This window comes from Accipiter gentilis, chromosome 20 (assembly GCF_929443795.1).
Source record: "Accipiter gentilis chromosome 20, bAccGen1.1, whole genome shotgun sequence".
NCBI classification, from domain to species: Eukaryota; Metazoa; Chordata; class Aves; order Accipitriformes; family Accipitridae; genus Astur; species Astur gentilis.
The window spans coordinates 20,708,812-20,736,059 of NC_064899.1; the positions used below are offsets into that span (position 1 = coordinate 20,708,812).

A 27,248-nucleotide genomic window follows, 5' to 3' on the forward strand; every position below is an offset into this window, starting at 1 on the left:
GATAATTTCATACTGTAACAAAATTAAAACCAGAGATATGAATTTAGGACTTCCCTCTATCTCATTTCTGACCATGTAGCTTGGCCTCTTGAATCAAAGTGCTGTTTGCAGCTCTAAGGATCAATGAACCGCAAGAAAGAGGATTGATACAGATGCCTAGAACGCTTTTTAGTACTCTGTGTCTTAATTAGTTTACCTTGATTCGGGACTGCTCTGGAAAAGAATTCCCCTGCCAAAGGCTGACTGCATGCAATTTTCAGCCTGTTTTCTCTTTCCTCAGTGGTTATTAAAATACCGTTCACTTCTGTCTTTCTGTTGGGAAAACCACTGCTCGCTTAAAATGGAAGAAGTCTGGTTACAATTTCTTTTTATGCTTTTGTACTGATGAAGGACACTGACAATCACCTTTGTGATTCTGAATCAAAATGGGTGAAGAAAACAGTCCTTGTTTTCACTAGTAGAATACAGCTGTTGAGATGTAATAAAAATCGTCTTTCCCCAGGATGCATTCAGTTTACTCGCATATTCAGATCCCTGGAGCAGCCCAGTTGGAAATCAGCTTGACCCGATACAAAGAGAACCTGTGTGCTCTGTACTTAATAGTGCAATACTAGGTAAGGAAGGGCTGGTGGTTTTCACGCGCGGTACAGGGCGCCTTTCGTTCCAGACAGGTAGCACTGCTGCTCACCACGGGTCGTTTGCGCTGGGCTGGCCGAGTGATTAACAAAGTCTAGCGATGTTACGGTGTGCTCCTCTAGTGTGGTGAGGGGACACATTAATGGAACAGATGTCGTTGTCGTTGCTCAAAGCAAGAACGGGCCTCTTCAATAATGGTGCTATGCAGGGGATTTGAAAATGTTGCTTTGTTGCTCCTGCTGTCTTGCTGTAAGAGCAAACTTTGCAAGTAAACACAGGAATTCCAAAATGAATGATTTAGGCAAGCTTAAAATTTAAGCTTTCAGTGTATTCCTATGAAACTAATCAGGTATTTTAACTGCCACTGTGATTCTTTTTCAGAGACTCACAATCTGCCAAAGCAACCACCGCTTGCCCTAGCCATGGGACAAGCGTCACAGTGTCTAGGATTGATGGCTCGATCAGGAATCGGATCCTGCGCATTTGCCACAGTGGAAGACTACCTACACTAGCTATGCATTTGAAGATCTGAGAGGTGGTGTGGCATATTCAACGTGGAAAGTAGACCAGCTCTGCTGACTGGAATTTGGAATTTTAATTATGTACTAAGGACAAGTCTGTCGCTTTATGTTGCTTCCTAGTTTACAGCATGATGCAAATGATTTCTAACTTAGTGTTAGGAGAAAATATCCATCTTTAAACCTCTTAGACAACTAAGAGTTGAAAATATCACTGATAATGTCAGACATCCAAATTGACAAGTACCAATCCTTTAAACGATTGTCCAAAACAAACCAAAAATCCTGCTCCCTTGCAGTGGGACAGAAGACTAGAAAACATGGATGTATTAGCATGTGGGTGATGTCAATGTCAAGCAGGATGACTTGCCAACCTCCACCCCCATTGTTACATAGTTCAATCAGTGTAATTTGCAAAATGCATAAACACCTGATGGTTTGGATATATAGTGTTGATGGGAAGAAATGATATTTTTTAATGTGTACTGTAAAACTTGAATTACTCAGGAGCTGAGTGAATATGTTTGTTGCTACTTACAATCCCAACCTGTTGATCTTAGTAGTTTTTTGTTTTAACATGGTCTTTTCAACTTTGTTTCCTTGTTTAACTACAGACAGCTTCTGTTGTGTAGACTCACCAGTTTAACTGTTGTATTATAACAGTATTACATGTCAACACAGTGTGGTTATGACCTATTTATATAAAAACCAAATATTTAGTCAATTTACAGTCTTAATTTAATCTTTGTACACCTTGCATTTTTAAAAGTGCTTAAATAGTACTATATTGCAATAAAATGTAGTGATACCATAATTAACCAGCCATTAAAAACTTACTTCTACATACATGGTAGCATGGACTTGTATGCTACGTTTTCTTGGTTCCAGAGTTCTACCCTAGGACAGTGGTTCTCATGCAGACCTGTGAATTCAGAACGATGGCTTGCTGGTCAAACTGGGGATGCCACTTCCCTGCATCAGAGCACTGCAGCGGCTGGGCTCTCAAAAGTCAAAGGTTTAATGTTCTTGCCCCAAAGCAAGCCTTGCTGGCAGTGCAAAATCAAGGCATCAAGGGAAGCTTATTCAGTACTGCCTGAAGACAGGGAAAAACAACCCTTATTCCTTGAAAGTAATCATCAGGCTGAGCAGAAGTGTCCTGCTGTGTGAGCTGACTTACTTAATGATTCTGATATTAGGATACAGCCTTTCTACAGAGATGCAAAGAACTGAAAAAGCAGGAATAATAATAGATGGCTATTAGAAATGCAGCATCCAGACCAGTTAAGTGTAACACCATTCATCTTTATTCTCTGTGAAGGAGCTGCCTTGTGGAGGCAGCTCTACAAGCCTGCTCTTAACACCAGCTGTTCTAAATCAGTATTAAGGACACACAGTCACGGCCCTGGCCCAGCTGTTCCTTAGCTTCCCCAGCCACTTCTGAAGGGGGCAGGGAGGGAAAAGAAGAGAAGAGGGAAGTCAGTCCATTTGTGAAGGTTAGTGCCTTCTGGTGGCTGTTGGCTAGTGCTGAAAGCAGAGCCATGATGGGAGAGAAGTGGGGGAAAAGAAACCACCTTTGTTGTGTTGAGAGACTTAACTTTCAGTAAAAAAGTCCTTAATAGCATCTTCTGAAAAAGCAGTCTTCATACTTGATTTTTAACCTGTGTTGCAAGCCAAATTTTTTTAAACCTTGTTGCTCTCTCCTTTTTTTCTTGCCCTTAAAAAAAAAAAAGGCAGTTAGTTACCATTTTCTTAGCCCATCTACTGGAGAAGCAGCAATCCATTGATTACTGCAGCATTTCAGAACAAAAGAACCGACTGGAAGGCTGATGAGAGAGAACCTTCCTATCATCTTTCTTTTCCATACACCAGGGGCTTCCACCAGCCAGGGGTACCAGCTTGCACCACTTTCCTTCAGAAGGAGGTACAGCAGTGCTTGCACTTCTGAAGCACAACTGAGAAACAGACTCTGCCTGCTCAGGATCAGTAACTTTTGCCCTCTAGTGTCCACGAGCCTCACAGACTGTGCTTGTGTGGCTGTAACATCATTTTTCTATGAGGAGAAACAGGCCGCTATTTCCCTGTGCTCACGCAGAAGTTCTTGGTCTTGGCATCCCTGCTTTAAGTTTTAGACATATCTGAAATGACTTCCAACAGCTCAGAGGTTGTAGGCTGAAACACTTAGTGAAGTATTTATTTCAACAAATAAAGATGGCTCTAAGCCCATATGCTGTTTCTTAATGTACCAAAAATGAAGTAATTTTTTCAAGTTCTGTCTTGCACATCGTCCCCGCTGGAGCACGCACAACACCCACTCAGGCTGTAGTGCCCTGCTGCCCTTCCCTTACTATAGGGTTCTGTGAGTTAAAAAGTAGCAATGTACATGGGAAAGCCTTTTTTTTTTAATGTACTTTTTAAACCACATACGCATAAAGTAGTACCGACATAACTGTTTATACTTACCCCAAGATTTGTCCACAAACTGAACTGCAGCTTTTTTAACTGGGTTTTTCTTGTTTTCAAGGGAAAAAAAATCATTTGCTGAAATAGAGATGAGTGCTAATTACTAAATTTAACCCAGACAAATCTAGAAGCAGACCCACCTAAGGAAAACTGCTTACCCTGTGCCCGGTTGGCATCTGGTCCATAGAGATGGGTGTTTAAAAAGTCTTTGGCGAGCTGTTGGTGGAGGCCTGTTATACTCTGATCTTTTAAGCACACAGCCGTATAGTTTCCTTTTGACCTAGTTAAATAAAGAGATGTAAATCCCTGTAGCATAGTTACAGAACCCAGAACAACAGATAACACCAGGCAGTCAGTGCTTTGCTGCCTGAGCACAACAAGGGCTGGTGCTGGTTTCAGATGCTCAAGCCAAGCTTTGTAGCAGTATTAACAAAAAACAAAACTGGACCAAGACTCTCAGCCTGTCATCATATGCCTTTACGTGCCCCGAGTGGTTCCTTGGGAGTCTCAAACTAGTCCTGCCAGAAGCTAGTGCAATTCCTCTACAGGGACATCAGTGACAAAGAAAGGGGAAAAAGAAAAAAAAAAAAAAAGACTGAAATGCAGGAACTCAGTGCTCAACAACCAGACCTGTAGCAGCACAGAACAGAACATCTACTGCTGTGCTAATGACTGCCCAGTTACCTCATAGCAGTTACATATACATAATACATAAAGATTATTTACTTACAGATTATTTTTTTTATGTATGTGTGTGCATATATATATTTTACAAGCGTGCTGTATCAGAGGCCTATTAAAGGTGCTTTTAGTACATAAATACGCTTTCAATCAGAGGAAGAGCAGGGGGAACGCCCAAGTGAAGAAGAGTACAGCCACACAGTGACAGAAGAGCTGCTATGGTGCCCCCTTCCAAGAAGACGGAAGCCCCAGGGACAGGCAGCCTCCATCATCTGCTCCCACCGTACCTGGCACTCTTTCTTTGCTTGTCTTTCTTCACCTGCCTTTGGGCTCGGCCTCGTTTCTGCTTCGCAGCCTGGCCTTGTCTCTGTTTCACAGCCCCACCTCCACGGTGCTTACCTGAAGTAAATTTAATAGAAAACAGAAGAAATTTCCCAAGCATTATGAATCAAGAGCTTGTAAGTAAGTGAAAAAGGAACAGGAATGAAACAATTAGGCTGTGAAAAGTAAGGTACCTTTAGTTAACTCCAACAGGCCTTTTTCAGAAGGTCTGACTAGCAAGAGCTAGGAAAGCATTGCCCTCACTGAAGGGCTGCAAGACAGGGGAAGAAGCACGCCTCAGGGGAGCCACCTGGAGTACTGCTAGCCAGCCTTCCCCTTCCTTGGCATCCACAACACAAGATTCATCACAGGACAAAAATTCAATGCAACACAACAGCCAAGAGTAACACGCAAAGGGGAGCCCAGCCTCGGCTTCATTCTCGCCACTATGGAGGACTGAGCCTTCAAAGCATCATCCTGTGCTCACCTCTTGCTTATGGCAAGAGAGTTTTTTTAAAACAGTAATAACAAGGAAGAAAAAGTAGCAGTTGCACCACCCAGCTCTATAATTCTGTGAGGTATGGATGAGAGAATTGTTTAAAAACACTTTTTTTTTTTTTTTTCTAAAGTAGTCTGAAGTACAGATGAAGAGGGCCAGAAAACAGCAGTCATGAATACTCTAGACTCTTGATTTTCTGGTTCAGAATTTGAGAAGAGTTATCTAATTTTTTTACAGATGCTACTAAATCACAGTATATATGAAGCATCGAGGCGATTAACAACTCCATCTAAGAATGGTCTTTGATATTTAGCATTTGTTTAAATTATAATCTCCCTCTGGTAATCCTTGCTTTTTCTATTATAACAACTCGGGCTATTTTAACGGAAATCACTGTACGGCAAAACGACTTCAGTAACAAGTCGCGGGAATCGGATTAAACGCGACTTCTTTAGATTCTTCCTCAGACACTTTTCCTCGGCAACAGACAAGGCGTGCAGCCTGCCCCGAGTCTCGGACTTTCACGAGGTCTCCGCTCCGGAGCGCTCCCCCGCCGCAGCTCTAGCAGAGCGAGCCGTGGCCTACCTGGGTCAGCTGCCGCGGCCTGCCCTTCGCCTCTGTGCGGGAAGGAGAAAGCAAGAGGTTACTTTTCCAGTTGGCACCCCCTTCCTTTACTCGAAGCCCGTGTCACCCAAACGCCAGGACCCGAAGGAGCTCGCCGCCGGCTGGGCAGCGCTCCCCCCGGCACCCGCCCTGCCCTCACCGGTCGGTCGGCGCGGCGGCCAGCTCCTGCAGCAGGGCCTCGGGGAGCAGCTTCCGTTTCTGCGGGGGGAAGAGGGGAGTTACCGGGGCGGCGGAACGACGACACACGCGGGACGGGACGGGACGGGGCGGGAGGGGAGGCGGCCCCCGCCGTACCGTACCTTCTGCTCCGTGAACAGCTCCTGCCGCCGCCGCCGCTTCTCCCTCAGCAGCTCCCGGTGCCTGCGGGAAGGCGGGAAGCGCCGTCAGGGGATAGGGGAAGGCTGGCGCGCGGGTGGCCGTTGCGGCGGTTGGGATTGGGGGTGCCCGTACCTCCGGACCGCCTCCCCCACGAGCTTCCGTTCGGTCTCGGCCGCCTCCTTCGCCACGCCGAAGGACACCTCCTCCGGGGCCTCGTCCTCCGAGGAGGGCGGGCTGAGGGCGGCGGGCGGACCGCGCTTGCCCCGGCCCGCCGCCGTCTGCCGCCGCAGCCGCGCCACCGCCATCCTCTCCCTCACGCCGCTCGCCTCACGCCATTCCCCGCCCCCTTCCCGGAAGCCGCTCCCCGACTTCCGCGGCGCCAGCCTGCGGGGAGGCCCCGCCCCGCGGCGCGAGCACGCCGCCTGGCGCCCAACGGCGGCTTCGTCCCCGCCCGCCCCCCCCCCCCCCCCCGCCCGCTGACAGACGAGGCCGGAGAGCGGCGGCCGGAGCTTCGCGGCGGGGCCCCAGCCGCCCGTTTATTGCCGTGGGGAGCAGGGGAAAGGGGGACGGGGACAGCCCGGCGAGACCCGCCGCCTCCTCTCGGCCGCCCGCCCCCCCGGTCCGAGGTGCTCAGGAGATGATCTCGGTCTGGTGGCGGGCCAGCGCCGGCGGCAGAGTGGTCCCGCAGGGGCCCGGGAAGTGGAACCTGGAAGGAAGAAGTGGGTGAAGGGGCGGGCGAGGACTCGGTCCTCAGTCCTGCCTCTGAGGGAGGGGGCCGGGGGGCTCCTCCGACCTGGGGACGGACGCCAGCTCCGCACACACCTCCGGCTTCAGGCTGAGCTAATGCCACCAAGGAAGAACGACCCTCTTTTCTTACTTATTAGAAGAAAACAGTGTTTCCTAAGCACTGCGGAGAAGACTAGATCCTGTTCGTTTAAAAGTTTTCTAGGCGTTTTAGCGGTTCGATGCAAAAGACAATGAAGATGGAGGGGACTAGAGGTTGCTAGCTTACAACTGAACGGCTTTACCTGAACCTGTTCGTAGCAGGAGTAGCTTCCATGTTAAATTCTGCAACTGGCACTCCTCTGGCAGATACCTGAGGGGCAAACATAGCGGCAGGATACACCACAGAGGAGGTCCCGACCTGCAGGGACAAGGGAAAAAAAAAACCCCAAAACAAAACAGGAGTGTAGCAGGCCAGTAGTTAAACAGACGAAACCAAACCAATCCACGAGGTAAGGACCCTTCTCAGAACACTGGATATGCAAAACCACTGAAGCATGTAAGATCCCTACAGAGATCAAACCAAATCAATAGATTTAATGTCACTGCATACGTAGCCATCTAACATAGCATAAGAATTGGGAATTGTTTCTCCGATGGAACCCAACTAAGCCTGTTCGTGGATTATAACTGTAGATGAAAAAAAAAAAAATTGCAGAAATGCCAAATGGCAGACTTTGCCTCCAGGAAAACAAAACAAGATGTTCCTTCTGTTACTCGAGATTATTCTGTGAAGGGTACACAATATTCTGAGCAAGTGTTTTGGTCAGCGATCTGGAACCTACCTGGCATGTAAACAACCTCACCAAAAAAGCAACACATGACAACAGCTAGCTACCTTCTTATAACATTTGGTCACATTTTTTTAAACTAAGCAGCAAAATAATCCTATTTTTCACTGTTTGAGAAACTCAACAGCTAAACAACATTAGCTAACCTCTAACACTTGAAACTCTAACACCTGTGTACACTAAATGCAGACCACAGATGCCAGCTGAGCAAGATGCACACATGCTGAACCTGTTAACTTCTGAGCAGTATATTGTCCTGGTTTACAGCTGGGATAGAGCTAATTTTCTTCCTAGTAGCTGGTATAGTACTGTGTTTTGGATTTAGGATGAGAATACATCTCTCATCAGAGTACCTTTTCAAACTTCATGGTCTTACTTGTTTTACACTTAACGCAGGAGTCCCTCTGCTTTTAGTGCCCTTGGGGAAGTACATCTCCTTTACCCAGGAGGTGCAAACCCTTCACCATGGCTTCCTGGCCAGTTAAGGGGCTAGGTAACAGAAGCGCAACTCACTACCAAGCAGAGGTCGCAAATATCAAGCTCCTTCTCAACCTCTGTGAGAACGTCAGGATCCAGGGCTTCACCAAACCACACGACGTGGGGACGGAGGAGCCCATTGCAGCCGTCCTCCTCACACCTGTTTAAAAATCACAAAGGGACAGCGTTAAGTTGCTGACATGGACATTTCAGGCTGCAAAATGGCAAAGCAGTTTTCATTCTCATTTGGGCATGTCTCACCTGCCTTTGCTCTTTCTCCCTCCTCTTCCACAGCCCTCCCCACACCCTCCTCTACCGCGTGCTGGACAGAAGGCAGCTGATGCCGTGCTACACGTGTGTTGGAAGTACACACATGCTGCCCTGCCACACAGAACGGTTGGCTGAACAGTTGTTCAACTCAGATACTTCCATCGTGTCTTCCCCTCACACAGCTCCTGAAATGGATGAAACTTAAAACGTAGTATGTGCTACAGACCTCGGCCTCCACCAGCTTTAACAAACTGGCCAACAGGTTTTTATGGAGAGAAAGACAGAAGCATCGCATTAGCCTCTTTTCCCTAGGAACCAGATGAAAAATATGGTGGCTTCTTGCATCTGCAGCTAGCTAAGGCAAAGCTTCAGCCATTATAAAAAAGCACCACGGGCACATTTAATGCCGCCGAAGGACTACGCAGTGGCTGTATGCCAGCACAGTGTTCCAGAATGACTAACACAGTAGGTAGCACCTGCAAAGTAACAAAATGTTTACTGTGTAGCACTTTGTTTCTTACTGCAATTCTCTTCCTACTCCACTTGCTACAAACCCCATGAATTTAGGCATGTTTCAGCTTGATGCTCAAGTACACTAACATGTGATCCCTTTAGCATTGTGGTAAACTTCTAGTACACACTCCTGTTGTCTGCTGTCCCCCATAACTTTAGACTCAGTTCTCTGGAGTGAAGTCCCATGCTTCTTTCTGCTGTAGAACGTCTCCATGTTCTTCCAAAACTACGTGAACGGTAATATAAGCCTTTGACATGCGCAAAGCACGATGAGGTTAACAGCAAAAACCAAAGCGGTCCATACGTACTGAGGAAGGTCTTCAACTGGAATCACAGCCTCTTCTGTTTCAGGATCTGGAGCTCTGAAGTTAAAAAAATTGAAATACATATTCAATCGTACGAAGTGTACTTTATATATTAATAAAAACTTAGTATTCTCTAAAGCACACTCTCCAATCAAGGAATCTTTGCAACTTCAGCCAACTTCCAACACCTACTACAACCCTAAAATACCATACACGGGGCAGGCAGGCATTTGTCCGGAATTATCCCAGAGCTAAGCAACTGTAGTAAGCTGGTCAAAGCCTGTCAAAGGCACAACAAATATTTATGTAGCAATCTAAAGATCTGGTGAAATGCAAGGGGAAAAGAACCTAAAAACCTACAAGCATATGCCTGTCCTGTCCCGTCTGCTCCGCCCCCCCCAGCTGTTTTTTAATGGTGAAAGAAAGAGGATGGCTAGAAAAATGAGACTGAAGGATTCTTCTGCAACTTTTTAAGTTGCAGAAATCCTGGGGACTGATGCTTTCCTCCTGCTTGTTTCACACATCTGTATTTTGAGACCTGTAATCATGAGAATCTTATTGACAAGTTGAAGGACAAAAGCTACGAGGTGCTCAAGAGATACAGAAGAGGACAATCCATGTATCGAGTGATGACAGGAATAAGCATCCAATTTAATAAAACAGCTGGAAGGTGAAGAGGATGGGAGTACACACATATGCTCCAAGAGTACAATTAGTTTACGTCCAATACTAGACTTTCAAACCATCTGAAATTGTTCTAGTTAAAACATATATAATGTTGTGATAACTTAGGGTTTAACAGTTATTCATTCACAGGACTTAACGGTATCACGGGCTCTCAACGAAGTTACCAAACAGTACACTCACATTTCAAAACAGTTGTGTAAAATTTAAGCATTAATACTACTAAAGGAAAATTAGGTGGTTGGCCGAAACTCCTATACGCTCCTAAAATGGCTCCTTTTCTACTGAACAGCAGACAAAGTAGAAAACAGAGTTTACAAGGCAGACGTATTACCCTTTCCCGGCCAGTGCAGGGCATATTGGACTCTTGTAATTCGCAGCTACATTTCCACAGTTGGTGCATCGAGTTTTAAATAAACTACCTGAAACACACAAAGAGAAAACATCAGGGATCAAGCAACTGCTCTGAGGCATGGCTGTACAAGCAAGTGGTTGTCTTCATCCTGGACAGCCTTTATTTGACTTTGAAGACTATACTTTGTGGGTAACTTACTACATGAACGTAACAGCCAAGTGTTGAAAGCTGGCAGCATTATGAACAAGATGCTATTTACACAGTGCTTACACACACTTTTGGTCAGCAACCCAGAGTGACCAGCATCATCGTTAAGCACAGGCCAGGCCCAGCAAAGACAGACACAGCCCTTTCAGCTGAAAGGCCGTAGTAAACAACAGCAACAGTCCCTCTAAGCTATGATTTATCACCTTGTTCTACCTCACAACATGAGTAATACACAGCCTTGTAACAGTATTTCAAAAGAAAATCATTATTTAAAATATCTCTGAGGGAGATGATTTCTGCTTATTGCTTTTCCCCTTAAATCAGAAACATGTTCTTAAAAAAATATATGCTGCTTAACACTGTTCTGTTTTATGTGAAATTCCCCAACCCCAAGACTTTTGTAGCATTAGTAACGTGCTGTAGAGATGTGCAATATTACCAAGAGTTTAAAATTGTTTCTATTTTGTAAAGAATGAGGATAATCAAAATTAAACTATACCCAACGCTTTATCTTTGGATCCACAACTGCAAAAAAATTTCTGCAGGTTCCCTGTGTCCAGATCACCAAGCAGCGGTGGGAAATGCCATTTAAACCTTTTGTGATACTTAAGTTAAAAAGCATCATAGTGCTGGAGGGCCAGGATGGGACTTTGTCCTGGGAGACTTTCAGTCTGCAGCAGGGCCTGCGGAGTGGAGAAAGGAGGAGTGGGGGCACCTCGAAGGATGGAGAAGGGCTTCCCCCACCTCGTTCTTTCCACACCTGTACATTTCCTCAGATCCAAAAGCCCCGCTGACTCCCACACGCCGCACCTGCGTTGTGCTCCTCCGGCACTTCGTGGGAGAGAGGGCGGGAGCAAGGAATGCCACTAATGACAGGGAATAGAGAGGGTAAGAGAATCTCATCTGCTTTCAGCACCTTCTTCCTCCTGTAGCCAAGGACCGCGCAGGTGGGTCTTTGAAGGACAGGACAGAGGGAAAGCACCAGGGCTGGTGAGACCAGTCTTGCCAATACACCTTTTATTGGTGGCAGTACTGGTGTGGCACCACTGCCACCACACAGTGGATTCTTTTCCCCTTTTCTAAGCAAAATCAGCCAAGTGTCACTAACCACATGCATTCAAGCAGATCTGAGGCAAAACCGAGCAAGTGGGAAGGGAGAAACAGTTCCTGTGTACTGTCAGAATCCATTAAAACAGAAAGATGAGAAATAAAGGCTACAGAGTACCCAAAACAACTTCCAAAAGAGAACAGGGTGGTATTGTAAATAACTTCATGCAAATTAGTATTATTTTAAAGACAAATTTCTTCTCTCCCTGTACTTAGCCTGCTCTGTCTTCTCCCCACCAAGTCTGCTGACCTGTAGCAGACAGGTAAGCTGGTTCTTACCATGAATTTCTAAGAGGTGCTTTGTGCCTGCCTTCCTGTGTAGCTCATCAATGTTCTGAGTAATGACCACAACACTCCTTCCTTGCTTGCTCAGTCGCCTTTCACACTCTGCAATGGCAATATGTGCAGGATTTGGATGTTTACTCAACATCACTTCCCGGCGGTAATGGTAAAATTCCCATACACGAGAAGGGTTTCGTGCAAAAGCCTCTGGAGTAGCCAGCTCCTGGAAAAGACATAACAATTCATCCTACCAACGAAAGGGCAAGCAAAACCCCTCCCCAGATGGAGCCCACTAGATTACTGCCATTTACACTGCTACCTGCATAACAAGGTAATCAAAAGCAGGTTATTTATAACCAGGTGCGGTGGACAAGCATGTAGTTCAATTGCCCTTACAAGGATGACAAATCAAAGTACCTTATCAAATGAGGAAAAAAATGGTATCAATAGCATGGTACGTGGTTTTACATAATACACTCGGACCTTACTCTGTGCTGCCCTACCAAACTATTAGGAGTTTAGTACAGCACAAAGGAAGATGAGATATTTCAATGCACACGATTTTTGGCATTCAAACCCCTCTTTTCCACAGTAGCCATAGAACTCAGCATCGTGTGGACATATTTCCTTTGCCAGCAATTTCTTTTCTGCCTTAAATAAAGTGTAACACAAGCCAAATTACAGCCACTGTCAAAATTGAAGTCTAATGTCTTGTCTTTTATGTGCCAGTAAAATCTAAGCTATGCTTTCCACACTAACTTTAATTTTGCCTTTTTTTAAAATGAGGAGTAGCTCAGTCTAATGCTTCAATGCACTATTCTACTGATATAAAAACGCTGAATGCAAGTTTTCTGATGCAGAAGGACCAGGCATTTATACACACGCGTGCTTTTTTTGACTTGATAGTCACTGAAAGAAAAAAATGCATCTTTAGATTCAAACCATCTGAAAAACTCATCTCTCTGACCCCTTTTTAATTTCATGAAATCTTTCTCGAATGCTGTCATTAAAAACCATAAAGAAAGCAAACGTGATTGCAGTTTGGGGTAGCAGTTACTGACAGTCTGATGGTTACTTGAAACATCTGCAGCACCACACAGGATCAGACTCACCAGGCACCTATACAACTCGCACATTTTGGTGCTTGCTGCCGCACCGCTCCACCCCCCCAGTGTCTGCTTCCACCTCCTCTCCCACCCCCCCCCGGCTCCCAACACTGGCAAGATCCACGCCAGCAAGAGAGACAGAGCTTGTGGGAGAGTTAGAGACTGTAAGGAACTCTGACCCCAAAGAAAAAAAAATCCCAAAACATTTTTAAAGAGTATTACGAGAAACCAAGATTAAAAGACAACAACTAGTTGGTTCTGTCTTATTTTGGTAAAAGGTTCTTAAGAGTTTAGAGCAGGAAAGGCCCCATGAGGTAGGAAAACAGTGAGGGTGTCAAAATATGAGCAAACAGCTAAGCTGCAAGGCAGCAAGAAAACAAGGATGGTAGAAGGACCCAGAGCTGTCTGCAAGAACATTGTTTTTCCCAAACGACTAATAAACCAAATGACCGGCAAGACGTTGCAGCTGCACAAAGCAGACCCCCAGGGCACAGGGAAGAGCTGCAGACAGGGCTGTTGGGAGAGCTCTGTCCCTGCCACACCGCTGGGGAAGCGCTTCCCCCCTCTAAGGTACCCAGCTTCTTCTGACCCTTCACGCTCACCCACCTGATGGTATAGAGAAGCACAGCTGTGCAGACACGTGCCACCAGTACGTACCTGGGCTTGCCACTTTCTCCAGAAACCTCCAGCCCCTCTGAAGGTCGGAACTCCACTCTCCGCGCTAACACCAGCTCCTGTGATAATGGCTATATGTTTTGCTTTGGCAAACACTTCTCGAAAATCAGCCATATCTATGCGTGGGGAAGAAAAACAAACAGCCCTTCAGTCACTTATACTTTTTTATAAGAAGCCATACAGACAGTGCTGGCAAACTTATGCATCCATAAATATCTTCCACATACACCTCCCATGACTTTAATTTCAGAATACTAATTTGTTTCCGAGTTTCTGTATATTGGAACTTGAAGGGCAGTTCCTGGAGATCCTCAAAAATGCACATGAGCAAGCTCAGTAGAGCATCATGTATTAAACTATGAATGCACTCAATATTCGAAAGACAGAGCCTAAAACTAAAACCCCAAACCAGACACTACCTAGATAATAACTGTTGTCACTACCACACAGGAACAGTTTTCTTCCTTATTGTAAGGTAAGACCCCGAAATGAAAAAAAAGTTTACATTTAGTTACAAAGTATCACCTTCAAAATTAAGGTAATCTGGGAAAACTCATTTCCTTCTGAGGCAATCTTGCCTCTTTTCTAGGTTTGCAATTGTATTTTCTATTTTTGAATGTATATTCCTTCCATTTTTCCCCACATGATAAAATAACTTGGGAAAAAAGATGGGAAATTTCCTTTACATTTTTCTAAGAGTGAAAACAAGATTAAAAAGAAACAGCTTAGCTACAGAGACACAAAAAACCTTCTCTTCCAGTTTACCTCAGCTACGAATTTCAAAGCAACATATTTTAGAATCACAGAATGGCTGGGGTGGGAAAGGACCTCTGAAGATCCTCTAATCCAACCCCCCCTGCTCAAGCAGGGTCAGCCAGAGCAGACTGTCCAGGTCTCTGTCCACTTGGGTGACTTTTGAGTATCTCCAAGGATGGCGACTCCACCACCTCGCCCTGCACAACCCATTCCAGTGTTTGACTGCCCTCACAGTAAAAAAAGTGATTTCTTGTGTTCAGATGGAACCTTGCATGTTTTAATTTCTGTCCGTTGCCTCCTATCCTGTCACTTGGCACTACAGAGAAGAATCTGCCTTGTCTTTGTTCCCTCCCATCAGGTATTCTTATGCATTGATAAAATGCCCCTGAGCCTGGTCTCCTCCAGGCTCAACAGTCCCAGCTCTCAGTCTCTCCTCGTATGTCAGACGCTCCAAGCCATTAATCATCTTTGTGGCCCTTCGCTGGACTCTCTGTCCAGCATGTCCATGTCTCCCTTGTACTGGGGAGCCCAGGACTGGACCCAGCACTCCAGGTGCATCTCACCAGGGCTGAGCAGAGGGGAAGGATCACCTCCCTCGACCTGCTGGAGATGCTCTGCCGAGTGCAGCCCAGGAGGCTGTTGGTGGTCTTTGCCACAAGGGCTCATCGCCGGCTCATGGTCAGCTTGGCGTCCACCAGGACCCCCAGGGCCTTTCCAGCAGGTTGGCCCCAGCCTGTCCTGGTCCCTGGGGTTATTTGTCCCCAGGGGCAGGACTTGGCATTTCTGTTTGCTGAACTTCATGAGGTTCCTGTCAGCCCGTGTCCCCAGCCTGTCGAGGTCCCTCTGGATGGCAGCACGACCCTCTGGTGTATCAGCCACTCCTCCCAGCTTTGTGTCATCTGCAGACTTGCTGAGGGTGCACTCTGCCCCATCATCTAGATCATTAACGAAGGCATTAAACAGTATCGGCCCCAGTATTGACTACTGCAGTATACCACTAGTGACTGGCCTCCAGCTGAACTTCAAGCTGCTGATCACACCACCAACCTTCACAATTTACTACATGGGGTTTTTGGGGGTTTTTTTTGTGGTTGTTTTTTTTTTTTTTTAATACCAAAAGCAAGTAAGCTTTTATAAGGAGAGACTATCACTGGAGAAGTCCCAAGACCCACAGCACAAGAACCGTAGAACTGGGCAGAGAACTACAATTCTTATGCCCTGTCTGCTGTTGGAAACCAAGCCTTACAAGCTCTTGAACATGTAAAGATGAGACCTAAAGTCCTCCTAGTCTAGTCTCCAGTCTCAGACAGCAGCCAAACGCTGATGCTCAAGATGGCAGAAAAAGCAAGTGCGCCTTTGCCACCCAACTGTTAGGGGTTTTGCTATTACACCTGTGAAGTTCTCTGCGCAGTTTTCAAGTTAAGGCATATCCTCAAATTAAAAACCAAAACCAGAAACCCCTTAAACAAACAAAAAAGAGGATATTTACTACTACTAGACTGAACAGGGCTCCTGGGGTTACCTAATACCCTGTTCCTGAGTCGTTACAAATGCTCGAGGCCCTCCATAATTCTTGTACAAAGAAACGAGGAGTAAGTTTTATTACCCATTAGGATTATGAAAAGGAAAGGCAATTAACCAGCATATGTTTATGTGCATAAATTATAAATACTAAAGACATGTCACAGGCAATCATGCTGACTGCAACAGCATGAGGGTTTCTGGAACTATATGGAATACAAACACAGAAGACAAATTTTAGCAGCTAGGAAAAAAATAATCAACTTCACGCTCTTCTAAACGTTTTGAATTAAACTGTAGGTTTCACCTATTACACAAAACCTTCTAGAATTTCAAAGCCAGCTTAAAAACCTGCACGGGGTACCAATGCAAACAAACAGGTGCCTTACTTGAACTGGGACGAGCCATTTCGGAGCAAACCTTCTGTTTCTTTGAAGCAGCAGCCTTAAGTCCGCAATACGCCTGAGAAACCAGCCTTCTAGCAGTCAGCTGAAAGAGACTCATCGGCATCCCTCTGAAGTACGCCACCTGAGAAGAAATAAATCACGATAAACCTTAAATACGTAAGAAAACGCACCGCCGCCCATTTGCCCTGATGTTTAACTCGCACCACGCTCTTTTAAATTTTACTCCCTGAGGTAAAAGCGACGGCAATCCCTGCCGGTAGCCGGCCTACGTGCAGCTGCCCGCCCGCAGAAGGGCGAACCGCGCGGGCGGACGGAGACGCGACGGGGGCGGCGGGGGGGGGGTGTGAGGCGGCGGCCGCCGCCTCACACCCCCCCCCCGCCGCCCCCGTCGCGTCTCCGTCCGCCCGCGCGGTTCCGCGACCCCCGGTGAAAGCCGGTAGCCGCGGGTTCGCGCCCCGCCGTAGATATTTACCTCAGCGACGGAGCCCGGCGGCGACACGGCGCTGAGGCCGAAGCGTGCGTCGCCGCACGTCCCGCCCCGGGTTCACGAGGGGGCCGGTCCCTCGCTCCGCTCCGCCCCGGTTGTTTGTTTTTTTTTTTTTCTTCCCCCCCGCTGTTAAAATTGCTGCCGTTAACTGTGTGAAGGCGGGAGGGAGATGGACGGAGGCCACAGCTCCAGTCGTTTTCAGTCAATCTGAGATTTTACACTTTTTTTTTTTTTCTCCTTTGAATTCTGTAAATTACCAGCTCAATAGACGAGGAGGTCCCTAAAACATGGGAGAGGCCTGGACGGGGAAAACTAGCGAGATGACAGGTTTGTTCTGTCAAGATGATGTTTAACCTGTTTTAGATGCTGGTTATAGTAATATTTAAAAAAAAAAAAAAAAAAAGCAAAAACCAATTTCCAGTTGAACTATGGCCATGGTGTTTTTCCACTGACTACAAGTTCAAGACAGCAAACTACTAGTCTAACACTACTAAAAGAAAAACAGCTTCTGTGTTTATGTACCGGAGTTTGAGGAGCACATCAACTAAAATGCTTGCATTTTTCCACATTACACAATCACACTCATTAGATATGCTCCTCCTAGCCTTACACTAACCCAGGACAGGGCATGTTACCACATGAGGTCTGCACAAGTACAGGGCTTTCAGCAATAACAGCAGTCAGGACAGCACGGGTTATGTGAAACGTGTACAGCACAAAACTAGGTTGGCTTGGTTAGGTTTCTCTGGCACACATAGATAATATAACCCAAGAAGCAAGATTATTCCAGTGTTCCATGTGTTCTGTACTCTCGAAGGTCTGAAACCATGAAGAGCCCAGTTCGGCTAACGTAGTGTAAATACTGCCTCTTTGCCCTAAGAAAATGGCCACATTAGCGTTCAAAATTGTTTGTAGTAGCCTTTGACAAACATGCTTATGCAAATGTGCACACACACACACAAGTATTTTCTAAAAAGCATTATTAAAAGATTAAAGTGACATCTAAAAGTAACTTGAAGACTGTGGTGCCTGGTAGGTACCTGGCAGTGTTCTAGGAGCACCTGTGCCTGATAAAATGCTTCTGCAAACAGCTTTTTTTTTTTGCTATTAAGGTAATTCCCTCCAGCAGTAGTATCATTAATGCAGCGAGAGCAACTCAATGTGGACACCAGAAGTATGAAGTGTTCTGCAAAGATATTCTTTTCACCAAAATCAATTAACATGTAAGAATCCCATCTCAGAGGAGCCAAAAGCTGTGTCAAGGGCAAGTACACTGAACTTCGCACCCCCTGCTTTCACCACCCCCCCAAGCACATTACCCTCCCAGCTGCCAACTGTGTTGTACTCAGCTGAGGCATTCACATATTTAGCAATGAGTCTGTCATGTCTGTCTTCCAGGAACTTGTCCCGTCTCCCCTTGACTCACGTAACACCATTCTCTGGCAGGAGTTCCCCAGCTCCGCTTGCCCTCCTATGAAGGACAGGGAAAGCAGCAGGTGAGGAATGTGTAGCCACAGGGGCTGCTATTCTCCTCTGACACTGCATGAATTGGTCAGTGTTAGAACAGGTTAATACCATCCAGTCTTCTACTCCAATCGTATTGTCCTTCAGCGTTCTTACAAAGTACTTTACATCTGAGCACCATCAGCTAGAAACAGCTTACTATTTGACCATGAAACCTAATTGTACCAAATACAAGCAAAACATTACTTTTTTTTTAAATCCCAAGTAAACAGTCTGTATTCTAACACACAATAGGTCTGTACCAATTAAATACAGTATGGCAGCATATAAATTACAGTTCTTTACAGTAAATAGTAAAATACGAGAGTCCGCTTACTGTACACAACAATCAAAGAAAGAACAGCAGCTTTTCAGTAAGGTCCCAGGTATCTCAATCATTCACTTACTAAGAAACAAAGAAGAACAGATACAGCAGGCCATTCACTTCACTCATTTTTTTACCGTGTTACTTTACAAACATCCAGAACGCTTGTACAGGCATCTACAGTATCTACATGTGGAACAACCTTCTTAGGAATTCATGAGCACCAGACATAAATCCCTCCATCATTCCCATTATTAAAATAAACTTTACAGATTAAAATTACTTTAGCAGGTTCTATTTCATCTCGATAATAACCAGCAAGTAACAAGTGCAAAGTTTGCAGTCATGATCCATTTACTGCTTCTTTGTTTCCCCATTTCCCCCCATACCCAAAAAACCAAACACCACCCCCCAACCCGCAAAACATTGTCCTCTCACGCCCTTGCAGTAATACTGTTTCTGCAGTCAAACTGCCCAGCTGGCTTATGCTAACGTATGAAACGCCAGACGTATAGCTTCGGGCATTGTTAGTCATTTCAATCCAATGCCAAGTCAGCACAGTGGCAGGCCTTTAGGAAGACAAAAAATATGAAGCAGTTGGATATTTCAGTGTGCTTAAACACAGAACATAAGGCTGCACGGTGCCCAGTGACTAGAAGAAACATGGCACCAAGTTATCGGTTAAAACATTTACAATAGAAAGATTTAAACAGCAAATGCGTCAGTCTAAAACAAGTTCTTTGGTAATTAAGAACAGCAAACCGTAGCTTTTTTTCCAAATATGGATTTACATCCTGGTTTTTCCACAATAAAATATTTTTTGTTGTTTAAAATATATCTCCCAAGTTGTTGCGTTACAAATAGTCCAGTACCTCAGTTATCTACAGATCAGCTTTAACTGTATTTTAGTGTGCAGCTGTATCTGCCCACTGGCAGACAAACTATAGATACACATTCATATATATATATATATAATATATATATTATTTATAAAAAAATTAGAGAATTAAGTCAAGGACTCTAGAGAATACACATTCCGTATGGACAGATTAAAATGTACAATAGCTCCAAAAATCCATAAAGTTTTCTACACAGTGATGCGTGTAGTAAGTGCAAAAATACGGCAGTTTAGTTAATCCAAGATTTCCCGTTTTCCTGTTTCCTAGAAAAAGCAGAAGCCGCTGCATCTCCTGAATGGCAGATGACTTCTCCTGTTTTAGGAGTGGATGATGAGCCTTGAAGCATGGAATTTTTCCGTTTCTCTGAAGTGGAAGATGCCTGAGACCGTGAAGTGCTACTCCATTTCCTTGCGGAAGCTGGTGCTTTGCTGAGGCGCCCAGGACGAACAAAGACACCGTGTCGTGGTTTGCAGTGGAAGTACTCTCTGCCTTTTACAGTTCCATCATGCTTCCCTTCAATGAAAATAAATGTGCAGAATTAGTTGTTGCTACTTTCATTAGCACATACAATTGTAGCGTTTAAGTGTGAATACCTTTAGTTATCTGTCAAAGAGTCAAGATTTTTAATGCTGAGCGATGAAGCCAGATGCATACCATACACTAGGGAGAACAAAACCTGGAAAGGATGGGCTTGAATTGTGACCAAAAAGATGATTTCCTAAAATATTACTTTGTTAACTAACAGTTTAAAAAGTCAATCATTTGTTCATTATACAAAATAAACTATTCTCAAAACCAATTGCTTACAAAGCTTAAAACTTAGCTGCCAGAAGAACTTCTTCTATCAGTGTTAATATCTATTAAACTACTAAGACCATCATCTTTTAAAAGGATCTGAAGCATTTCTGTAGGAGTCTCGTAACACTGGCAGAGCATTGACTTTTTCTGACCCCATCAAACTGAAGTTAAAAAAAACCTGTGCTCTCTAATTAAGCTTTCCCCAGTGGAAAAAAAAAAAATAATCTCTGAAAGCTATAGACAGAAAACCTATTTGACAAGTCATGTCCATTGTTAGTACTGCCCAAAGACATGCATGTTGATTTAAAAAAAAAAAAATCAGCCAATTTTAGGCTTTGCTTGTTCTTCTAATCTATAAAAATAGATGAGTACCAACGGGAACCAACACGACATGCAAAAGCATTTTTCTGCATAAAGTGAGAAGAACAGGGCTATAATACAGTTAAAAATTAACCTATAGCAAAGTATTCCTATAAAGCCCAGAACTGGGTGTATCATATTCCAAGCCTATATGAAATTAGAGGCATTTCCCAAGACTGAACAGCATATGATTGTAGTTTAACTTTTAAAATAGATCACACTAACTGCACCGATAACCCAGACCATATTTAGTCTTACCCAGCTGAACATTTAGTTCAACTCCAACCCAGATTCCAGCTGAAAAATCCACCGTTCCAACGTATCTCACCGTGCCCATCTTATTACTTCCAACACAGACTTGTTCACCCACTGCCACCCAGCTAGGCAAGACGTGGGCTTGATCTGCAGAAGCACCTTCTTCACAGTCAGAACCATCCAAGTGGTCCTTCCCAATAAAATCATCTACAGAAGTATCAGGGTAAGTCTCATGGTCTGAAGTCTCTTTTACCAGTACAGAACACAAAGGGCTTTCCATAGTGTCTGCAGAGCCCAGTTGGCCCACACACGTGCTCTGCTCCTTGTCAGCGCCTTGGGGTAACTCCGAGGAACTCGCTCCATTAGAGGACACAAGGGAACATGATTGCGGAGCTGTCGAATGGTCAAAGTCCTTGCCATCTTCGACGCCCATGAACTCTGTAAAGGAGTGATCTTCCAGAATGTCCGTCGTGTGCTCAACTGTTGCTTCACGTGCTGAAAATTCAATTGTATGACAAGTACTTTTGCCATGTGAGCAACTTAAAGCTGAAAGCGATCCAGCTCTAGGTAACTGCTCAGAGTCTCTGTCAGTGGCATCGAGGGACAGTGATACTTGTTCTGTTAAGGCACTGTTTTCTTTCAGTGGTAACACAGGTAACTTTTCTCTCGCTAACTCCTTTTCTGACTCTCGACATTCCTTGTTCAAAGAAGATTTTACATCATTTGCAAGAGATGATCCTGAGGGATCATTAGAGTCCTGCTCCTTCACGTGACTGGCTAGCTGGTCTGTGCTATCACTACAGGGAACAAGCATGTCAGACAGAGTAGCGTTAGAGGCACTGTGGGAAAAGTAGCCACTAGTAATACTGCTAGTGGTGGGGCTGCGGGATACCTCTTTCTCAAGAACACGTGAACTCATGAAGTCTGATTTAGAAGAAAACCATTCCCTGTTCTCCAGGCTAGCATTGTAAACACTGAAGTCAGCAAACTCCTCTGGTATGTAAGGCCGGAAATTTTGAAAACTTTGTGGACTTATCAGCTTCTTATTAATGGCCTCCAACTCACTGTCTTCCTCCTCGGAGTCCTGCAAAAGAAGAGAGAGTTGCGTGGCATTAGGAACCTACGACAGTTAAGTTTTCAAAATAAAGAAACTTTCCTTGATTTTTTCCTGTCTGAATGTGGACAAATATACACCTTTAATATTCTTTAACTGAAGAATGGAAGACAACTCTAAAAAGAGGTGCTGGGAACATATCCTGTCTACACTGAGCTATTCAATTTTTATAAAATAAAAGATGAATTCTAAATAGTTCAGCAAATATAAAGCAATAAAGGAAAGCTCATAACATGAATAAGTCCCTTGTTTGTTTTTTCAAAATATTACAAACTCTAGTGTTTTATCAAATATGGTGGGTTTAAGATATTATATGAACTCCAAACCGATATGCATTTCATGAAGGAAAGATTTCTAGTGGATACTAGCTAAACATTCACTTGAAACCAAAAGGCATTGTCTTAACAGAGTTCTTTGTTTCTCCTTCGAATTCTGCAAGATTCCTTGTTTGGCTGAAAAAAAAAAGAATAATCTTAGTATACACAGGGTCCCTGTTCAGAATCAGGCTGGATAAGAGGTGCTGCAACTGAGAAATGGCTCTACAGACACACAGACATTGGTGACTTCATTAGGAAAAGTCAAACAAGTAACCACATTGCCAGCCCTGTGTCGTTTCAGGGTTATTTATCATCATAAATACAAAAACTAAGGTACAGAGAAGCAGTCTTATTACTAGAACGTGGGTTGTGAAGAATGCTGCAAATACGTGGTGAGACATCACCTTGTGACAGGCAAAAGATGCCCCTTGTGGGGACAAAAAATATTTCCTTTCAAAGCTCCTCTTGAGCTTCCCAATTGGGAAATTCCAGAACAAAGCAATTGCAGAGTTCTTCAAATTCCTGTGGATGTAAAATATGGGGGAAAAAGAAGGAAGCTACCTTGTACTGCTCAGGCTATTGGTAGAAATAAAGATAAAATCCTTGAAAAATTGGTAAAGAAACTGCAGCCACTTCCTTGCGAAGTAACAGAAAGACCATAATGAAAAACAGACTTAAGAACTGGTAACAGTAAGAACATGCCAGCAAAAACCTAAGGAGAGAAAACTATACATATAGATTTCACAATAGCAGCAAGTAAGCAAGAACATAAAGCAGTTTCCCTACACCTGCTTTGTAACAAACACAGTGTAGTTAAAAGTTAAGTACCTGAATTTTCAGATCCCTAAATTACAGCTCTCCAGTAACCTCAATGACGCTAGTTCCCATTTTACTAATTTAAACCCCAGTAATACTTATTTAGTGGTTGTATCACTGGTGCTTCAATTTTCATCACCTGCTAGGAGGATTTGCTCTTAGCCACAGCCCCCTTAGACATGTTAATTACAGGCAGTATTCAAATACACTCAATATGAAAACACTGCATCTCACCTTAACATATTCCACTGTACTCATGTACTATATAGAGTGTGCCCTTACATCATGCTTTTTTGAAATAGTTGTGATATTAAGCACATGTGGAAGTACTGTCTGAAATTTTAGGTTGAATGCTTTATTTCAAGCCAATTGATTAAAAATATTTTTTGTTAACTGCTTTTTTTTTTTTCCTTCCCTTGACAGATGTGTTTTGAATATTCAAGAAAAGTTAAGAACAGATCCCAGAGAAACATGAGAAAAAACCCAAACATCATTATTAAGCCAACTTAGATGCAGAACATTAATCTAGTTAAAATTACTAGCTTCCTGTATGTTTAGTCACGTTATTTCTACGGCATTTTTTACATGCTGTAAGATGCAAGTGAGCATCATACCTGAAGCAACACCAATCATCCAGTGATTAATTAGGAGTATGAGGCTCTGTACCTTGGAGCAATCATTTATGGTATTGATTAATAGTGTGAAAACTTTACTATGAATCAGATAGAGAGGAGTAGACAGCTGAAGTTTCATGTGGAGCCGTGACACTGTCCTAGTGTAATCTCTGAACTCATTCTGAAAGCACTACTAATTCAAATGTGTGAAATTTCTACTCCAGCCTAGTTAAAACATAGACTTGCTCCCACTCTGAAAAATGTAGGGTAGCCTGGGAAGCCTACATCTTACAAAGGCTTCCTTCCTAAAGTGATAAAAAAACCCAGAAGCCATCATTTGATAAACCTGACACCATAAGCTGGCAGGGCCACGCAAAGTAGCCGACTCAACCTCCTCCCAACTGGTGGCTGCTAGTTCTTGCCTGCCTCCCCAGCACCCACTCAAGTGTCTGTAAGGTGATCAGACAGGGGAGTAGATCCAAATGAAATACATGTCTATGGTAGTCTAGACATCAGCTGGATGGATCAGTTCCCTTGATCTGATTTACTATGCAATCAAACATGTTGATGCAAGGAAGAAGTCAGTGCAAGGGTAGGAGCAAGCAGCTGAGAACTGAAAGAACAGCTCTTTCCAGGGCCTTGTTGTCTACAGCAGGTTTACGGCCTTCAGTGAATTAGTTCCATTTTAATTGGAAAAGCCTGGTGCAGGATGTTGCCCTTTTCTAGCTCTGAAAGCTTCTGCTTATCTTTGGAAAACAGCACAGGCAAATACCTGGGTTAATTCAGGGCATGCACGGGGTGGGACCCTGTTATTACTCAAGGGATTAAAACTGCCCTGAAGTTGCTATGGAAAATTTTGTCACAATTTAGTTTCCAAAGGATGTTTTTCAACCCACTAGAAGACTTTGTCTTCCAAATACCTTCATGCTATTTGGATCAGTGACTCAGTGTTGAGTCAGCATGCCAGCTATCTTATGGAAAATTAACATGATTGAGAATAAAATAGCTGCTACCCAAAAACAGCAACCAAGCTTCAAATATATATACCAGAACACTCAGGATACTTTGGCGTACAACAAAATAGCATTAGAAATCTAGAACAGATTTTTTTTAATGGCTTGGCTATAAGTTAGGAATGAAAATAACTTGAACAGGAAGAATCCATCACTAGCACTTTGTGGTAAAAGAGGCCTACAATACTTACAGGAAATAATTTGAAGGTTCTGAATTTTAAATCTAAAGCTCTGATTAAAGCGAGTATTTACAGCCATGTTCCACAGCCCAAAAACCAAGTCCATCATACAGCAGAAACGATGATACACCTTTTGTTGAAGTAGCAGTGAAAAAAGGTTTTGGCAAGTGAAGATTAAAATAAAAGCCCTCCACCTCAATTCACCGCCTGAATTATGATGAAGACAGGCTGCAGGTTAATTAAGAGCGGCAGTCTTATTTTAGTCGCATTACTTCCACATCAGGCAATGAGAAGCTTTTTATAGTGTACCCACACCTAAATGCATGGTTACTTACACCAAATGGGATCATTCCATTTACTCTGGGGTATAGTCACAAAATCTGGGTAACATACAAGGTATATTAGAGTGACAACAACATGGTTCACTAAACCACCCTTTACTTGATCATTTGTGCCCTGTAAAATCTAAAGCCTCCCCTCTCCCACCCACCCCACAAGACAAATCACATATGAATACTAAAAAAACCCCAAAACACCTACCACAACAAGCCAAAACCCAAAACAAAACAAAAAACCCCAAATGCAAAAACGCAACTGAGTTAGTTCCAATGACAGAATGCATTTGCAAGCCAGGCAAGCAACTGTTCATTATAACCATTAGTTACAATCACTCACAAGCGATTATATCCACATTACACCTTTTTTCTGCTGCAGTTGCGTAAGTGCCTTAAGCCCACCACCAGGCCTCATAACAGAAACTGGTACAAAACTTACAATCTTTTCCTCATGTATGCTATTGCTTTCTACAGGCATGCTGCTGGCATTACTTCCTGAAGGCACAACACAGCCAGCGCAATGCACCCGAGATGAAGGCATGCTCTGCAAAGGTTAAGACACACAACACATCACACAAACCACAACTCTGACCACAGCGTTAAATGCATGCAAGTTAAAAAGGCATTAACACATGATGGAAGTGAAACACCCATGCTGGCCACTTATACATCAAAATTCAAGTTAATATGTAGAGAGACTCATGCACTCCTCCCCACAGAATTTTAGGTTGCGGAATAAAGGTCAGAATTATAACAACCCTAGAACACTGTTTCACAGAATTACATTTCATCTATGAAAAGACACACCAACATCTTGCTGGAGAAAAGAAAAAAATGCAGGTTACTGTTACTTCAAAATAGAACAGAAGTACCCTGTAAAGGAGAATACTTAACAAGAAGTGAAAAAAAACCTCCCAGTGTTTCAGGTAAAAAAACCCCAAACACCAAAACCTTACCACATATAAAGAACAGCCTGATTAATTTTACCAGATAATTACAGAATTCTATAGCAACAGATGCATGCTGCAAACGATTTGCCAAGTACACAAAAATCACTCCATCTCCTTTAAAAAACAGGTGGTTTTCAAAGATTACCTCTTGACTAAGCAGAGGTCGGCTTTCCAGGGGGGTCTTCCTTTTATGTTCCTCTTTCACTGGCATTAAGGGCTTGAAAAACTTTGGTGGCTGAGGAGAAAATGCTTTAAAAGGGCTGGCCATTAAAGCGTGGGAATTCTCTGCTACAACACCTAGGTAAAAAAGCAAAAATACTGTATTTCAGTTCTTCATATCTTGACTGCAGGAGTATAATTCAAAATAACTGAAGGTTAAGCCACACATTTGGCAAGTTGCTAGAGAAAAATGTCAATATTTCAGTATTCAACCACTGGCCCAAGTATGAGATAATGCAGAACTCAATGAGGGGAGATTATGTCCCTCAGAGAGGTCTGGAAACAGAAGGAAAGCAGAAAATTGCAGTACGTGCCCCCTTCATTCTGAGGTTCCAGTATTTCTCCTTTTCATCTCAGTCAAGAAAACAGTGAGAAATGTCCTTGAAACTGGAACTGACAGCTCTTTGCTTCCTGTGCCTCACCTGACCTCTGCCCACAACACTGCAATTCTGTCCTGGAACCAGGCAGCAATCCTGCATGACCAGGATGATCAAAAATGAAATTATAGGCAAGGAAGCAATGAATAAACTCTCAGTCCCACTTTATTGCAGCAGTTATCTCTACCTGTATTGCCTGATCAAGAGCAGCATATTAAAATTTGACCTGAAGAAAATCAGACACCTGTGACACACTGACATGGCAGAGCAAATATCCAAATCATGTAAAGAACCTGCAAAAGGACCCTTCCCACTTTAATAAAAGCATCTTCGTTTTCAAATTCATAAACCAACAGCAGTTCCTTTTTGTTTCTTTTGCTTTGTTTTTTCT

The 27,248-nt window shown here is 43.8% G+C and overlaps 4 protein-coding genes across 9 annotated transcripts in view; 1 reads left to right on the plus strand and 3 right to left on the minus strand.

Moving 5' to 3' along the window:
- Positions 1 to 1,830, plus strand: part of RANBP9 (RAN binding protein 9) — a 39,488-nt gene extending 37,658 nt beyond the window's left edge. Inside the window, exons 13-14 of the mRNA XM_049823876.1 lie at positions 503 to 614; positions 1,018 to 1,830. Of these exons, the coding sequence (XP_049679833.1) occupies positions 503 to 614; positions 1,018 to 1,148 (243 nt within the window). The 3' untranslated portion in view covers positions 1,149 to 1,830. The remainder of the gene's footprint in view (positions 1 to 502; positions 615 to 1,017) is intronic.
- A 605-nt stretch (positions 1,831 to 2,435) lies between these two features.
- NOL7 (nucleolar protein 7) lies at positions 2,436 to 6,390 on the minus strand. Its single transcript, XM_049823882.1, has 8 exons — positions 6,190 to 6,390; positions 6,039 to 6,099; positions 5,879 to 5,937; positions 5,701 to 5,732; positions 4,583 to 4,694; positions 3,773 to 3,894; positions 3,615 to 3,692; positions 2,436 to 2,868 (listed from the first exon to the last, which is right to left on the minus strand). Exons 1-8 carry the CDS (start codon positions 6,360 to 6,362, stop codon positions 2,795 to 2,797), a joined length of 711 nt encoding a protein of 236 aa, XP_049679839.1. The 5' UTR covers positions 6,363 to 6,390; the 3' UTR covers positions 2,436 to 2,794.
- A 119-nt stretch (positions 6,391 to 6,509) lies between these two features.
- On the minus strand, positions 6,510 to 16,831 carry SIRT5 (sirtuin 5). Its single transcript, XM_049823880.1, has 9 exons — positions 16,769 to 16,831; positions 16,279 to 16,417; positions 13,595 to 13,728; positions 11,829 to 12,054; positions 10,215 to 10,302; positions 9,200 to 9,253; positions 8,145 to 8,268; positions 7,086 to 7,201; positions 6,510 to 6,763 (listed from the first exon to the last, which is right to left on the minus strand). The coding sequence occupies exons 2-9, from the start codon at positions 16,397 to 16,399 to the stop codon at positions 6,688 to 6,690; spliced, it is 939 nt and encodes a 312-aa protein (XP_049679837.1). The 5' UTR covers positions 16,400 to 16,417; positions 16,769 to 16,831; the 3' UTR covers positions 6,510 to 6,687.
- A 1,302-nt stretch (positions 16,832 to 18,133) lies between these two features.
- KIF13A (kinesin family member 13A) overlaps positions 18,134 to 27,248 on the minus strand; it is a 114,728-nt gene continuing 105,613 nt past the window's right edge. For 3 of the 6 annotated variants that reach the window (XM_049823866.1, XM_049823865.1, XM_049823868.1), the window contains 4 exons: positions 26,407 to 26,558; positions 25,751 to 25,855; positions 20,927 to 22,007; positions 18,134 to 20,023 (listed from right to left, as the gene is read on the minus strand). In XM_049823866.1, coding sequence (XP_049679823.1) covers positions 19,740 to 20,023; positions 20,927 to 22,007; positions 25,751 to 25,855; positions 26,407 to 26,558 — 1,622 coding nt within the window. In that variant the 3' untranslated portion in view covers positions 18,134 to 19,739. Of the gene's footprint in view, positions 20,024 to 20,926; positions 22,008 to 25,750; positions 25,856 to 26,406; positions 26,559 to 27,248 lie in introns of those variants that run through there. The other 3 variants (XM_049823870.1, XM_049823867.1, XM_049823869.1) reach the window with 2 other exon arrangements.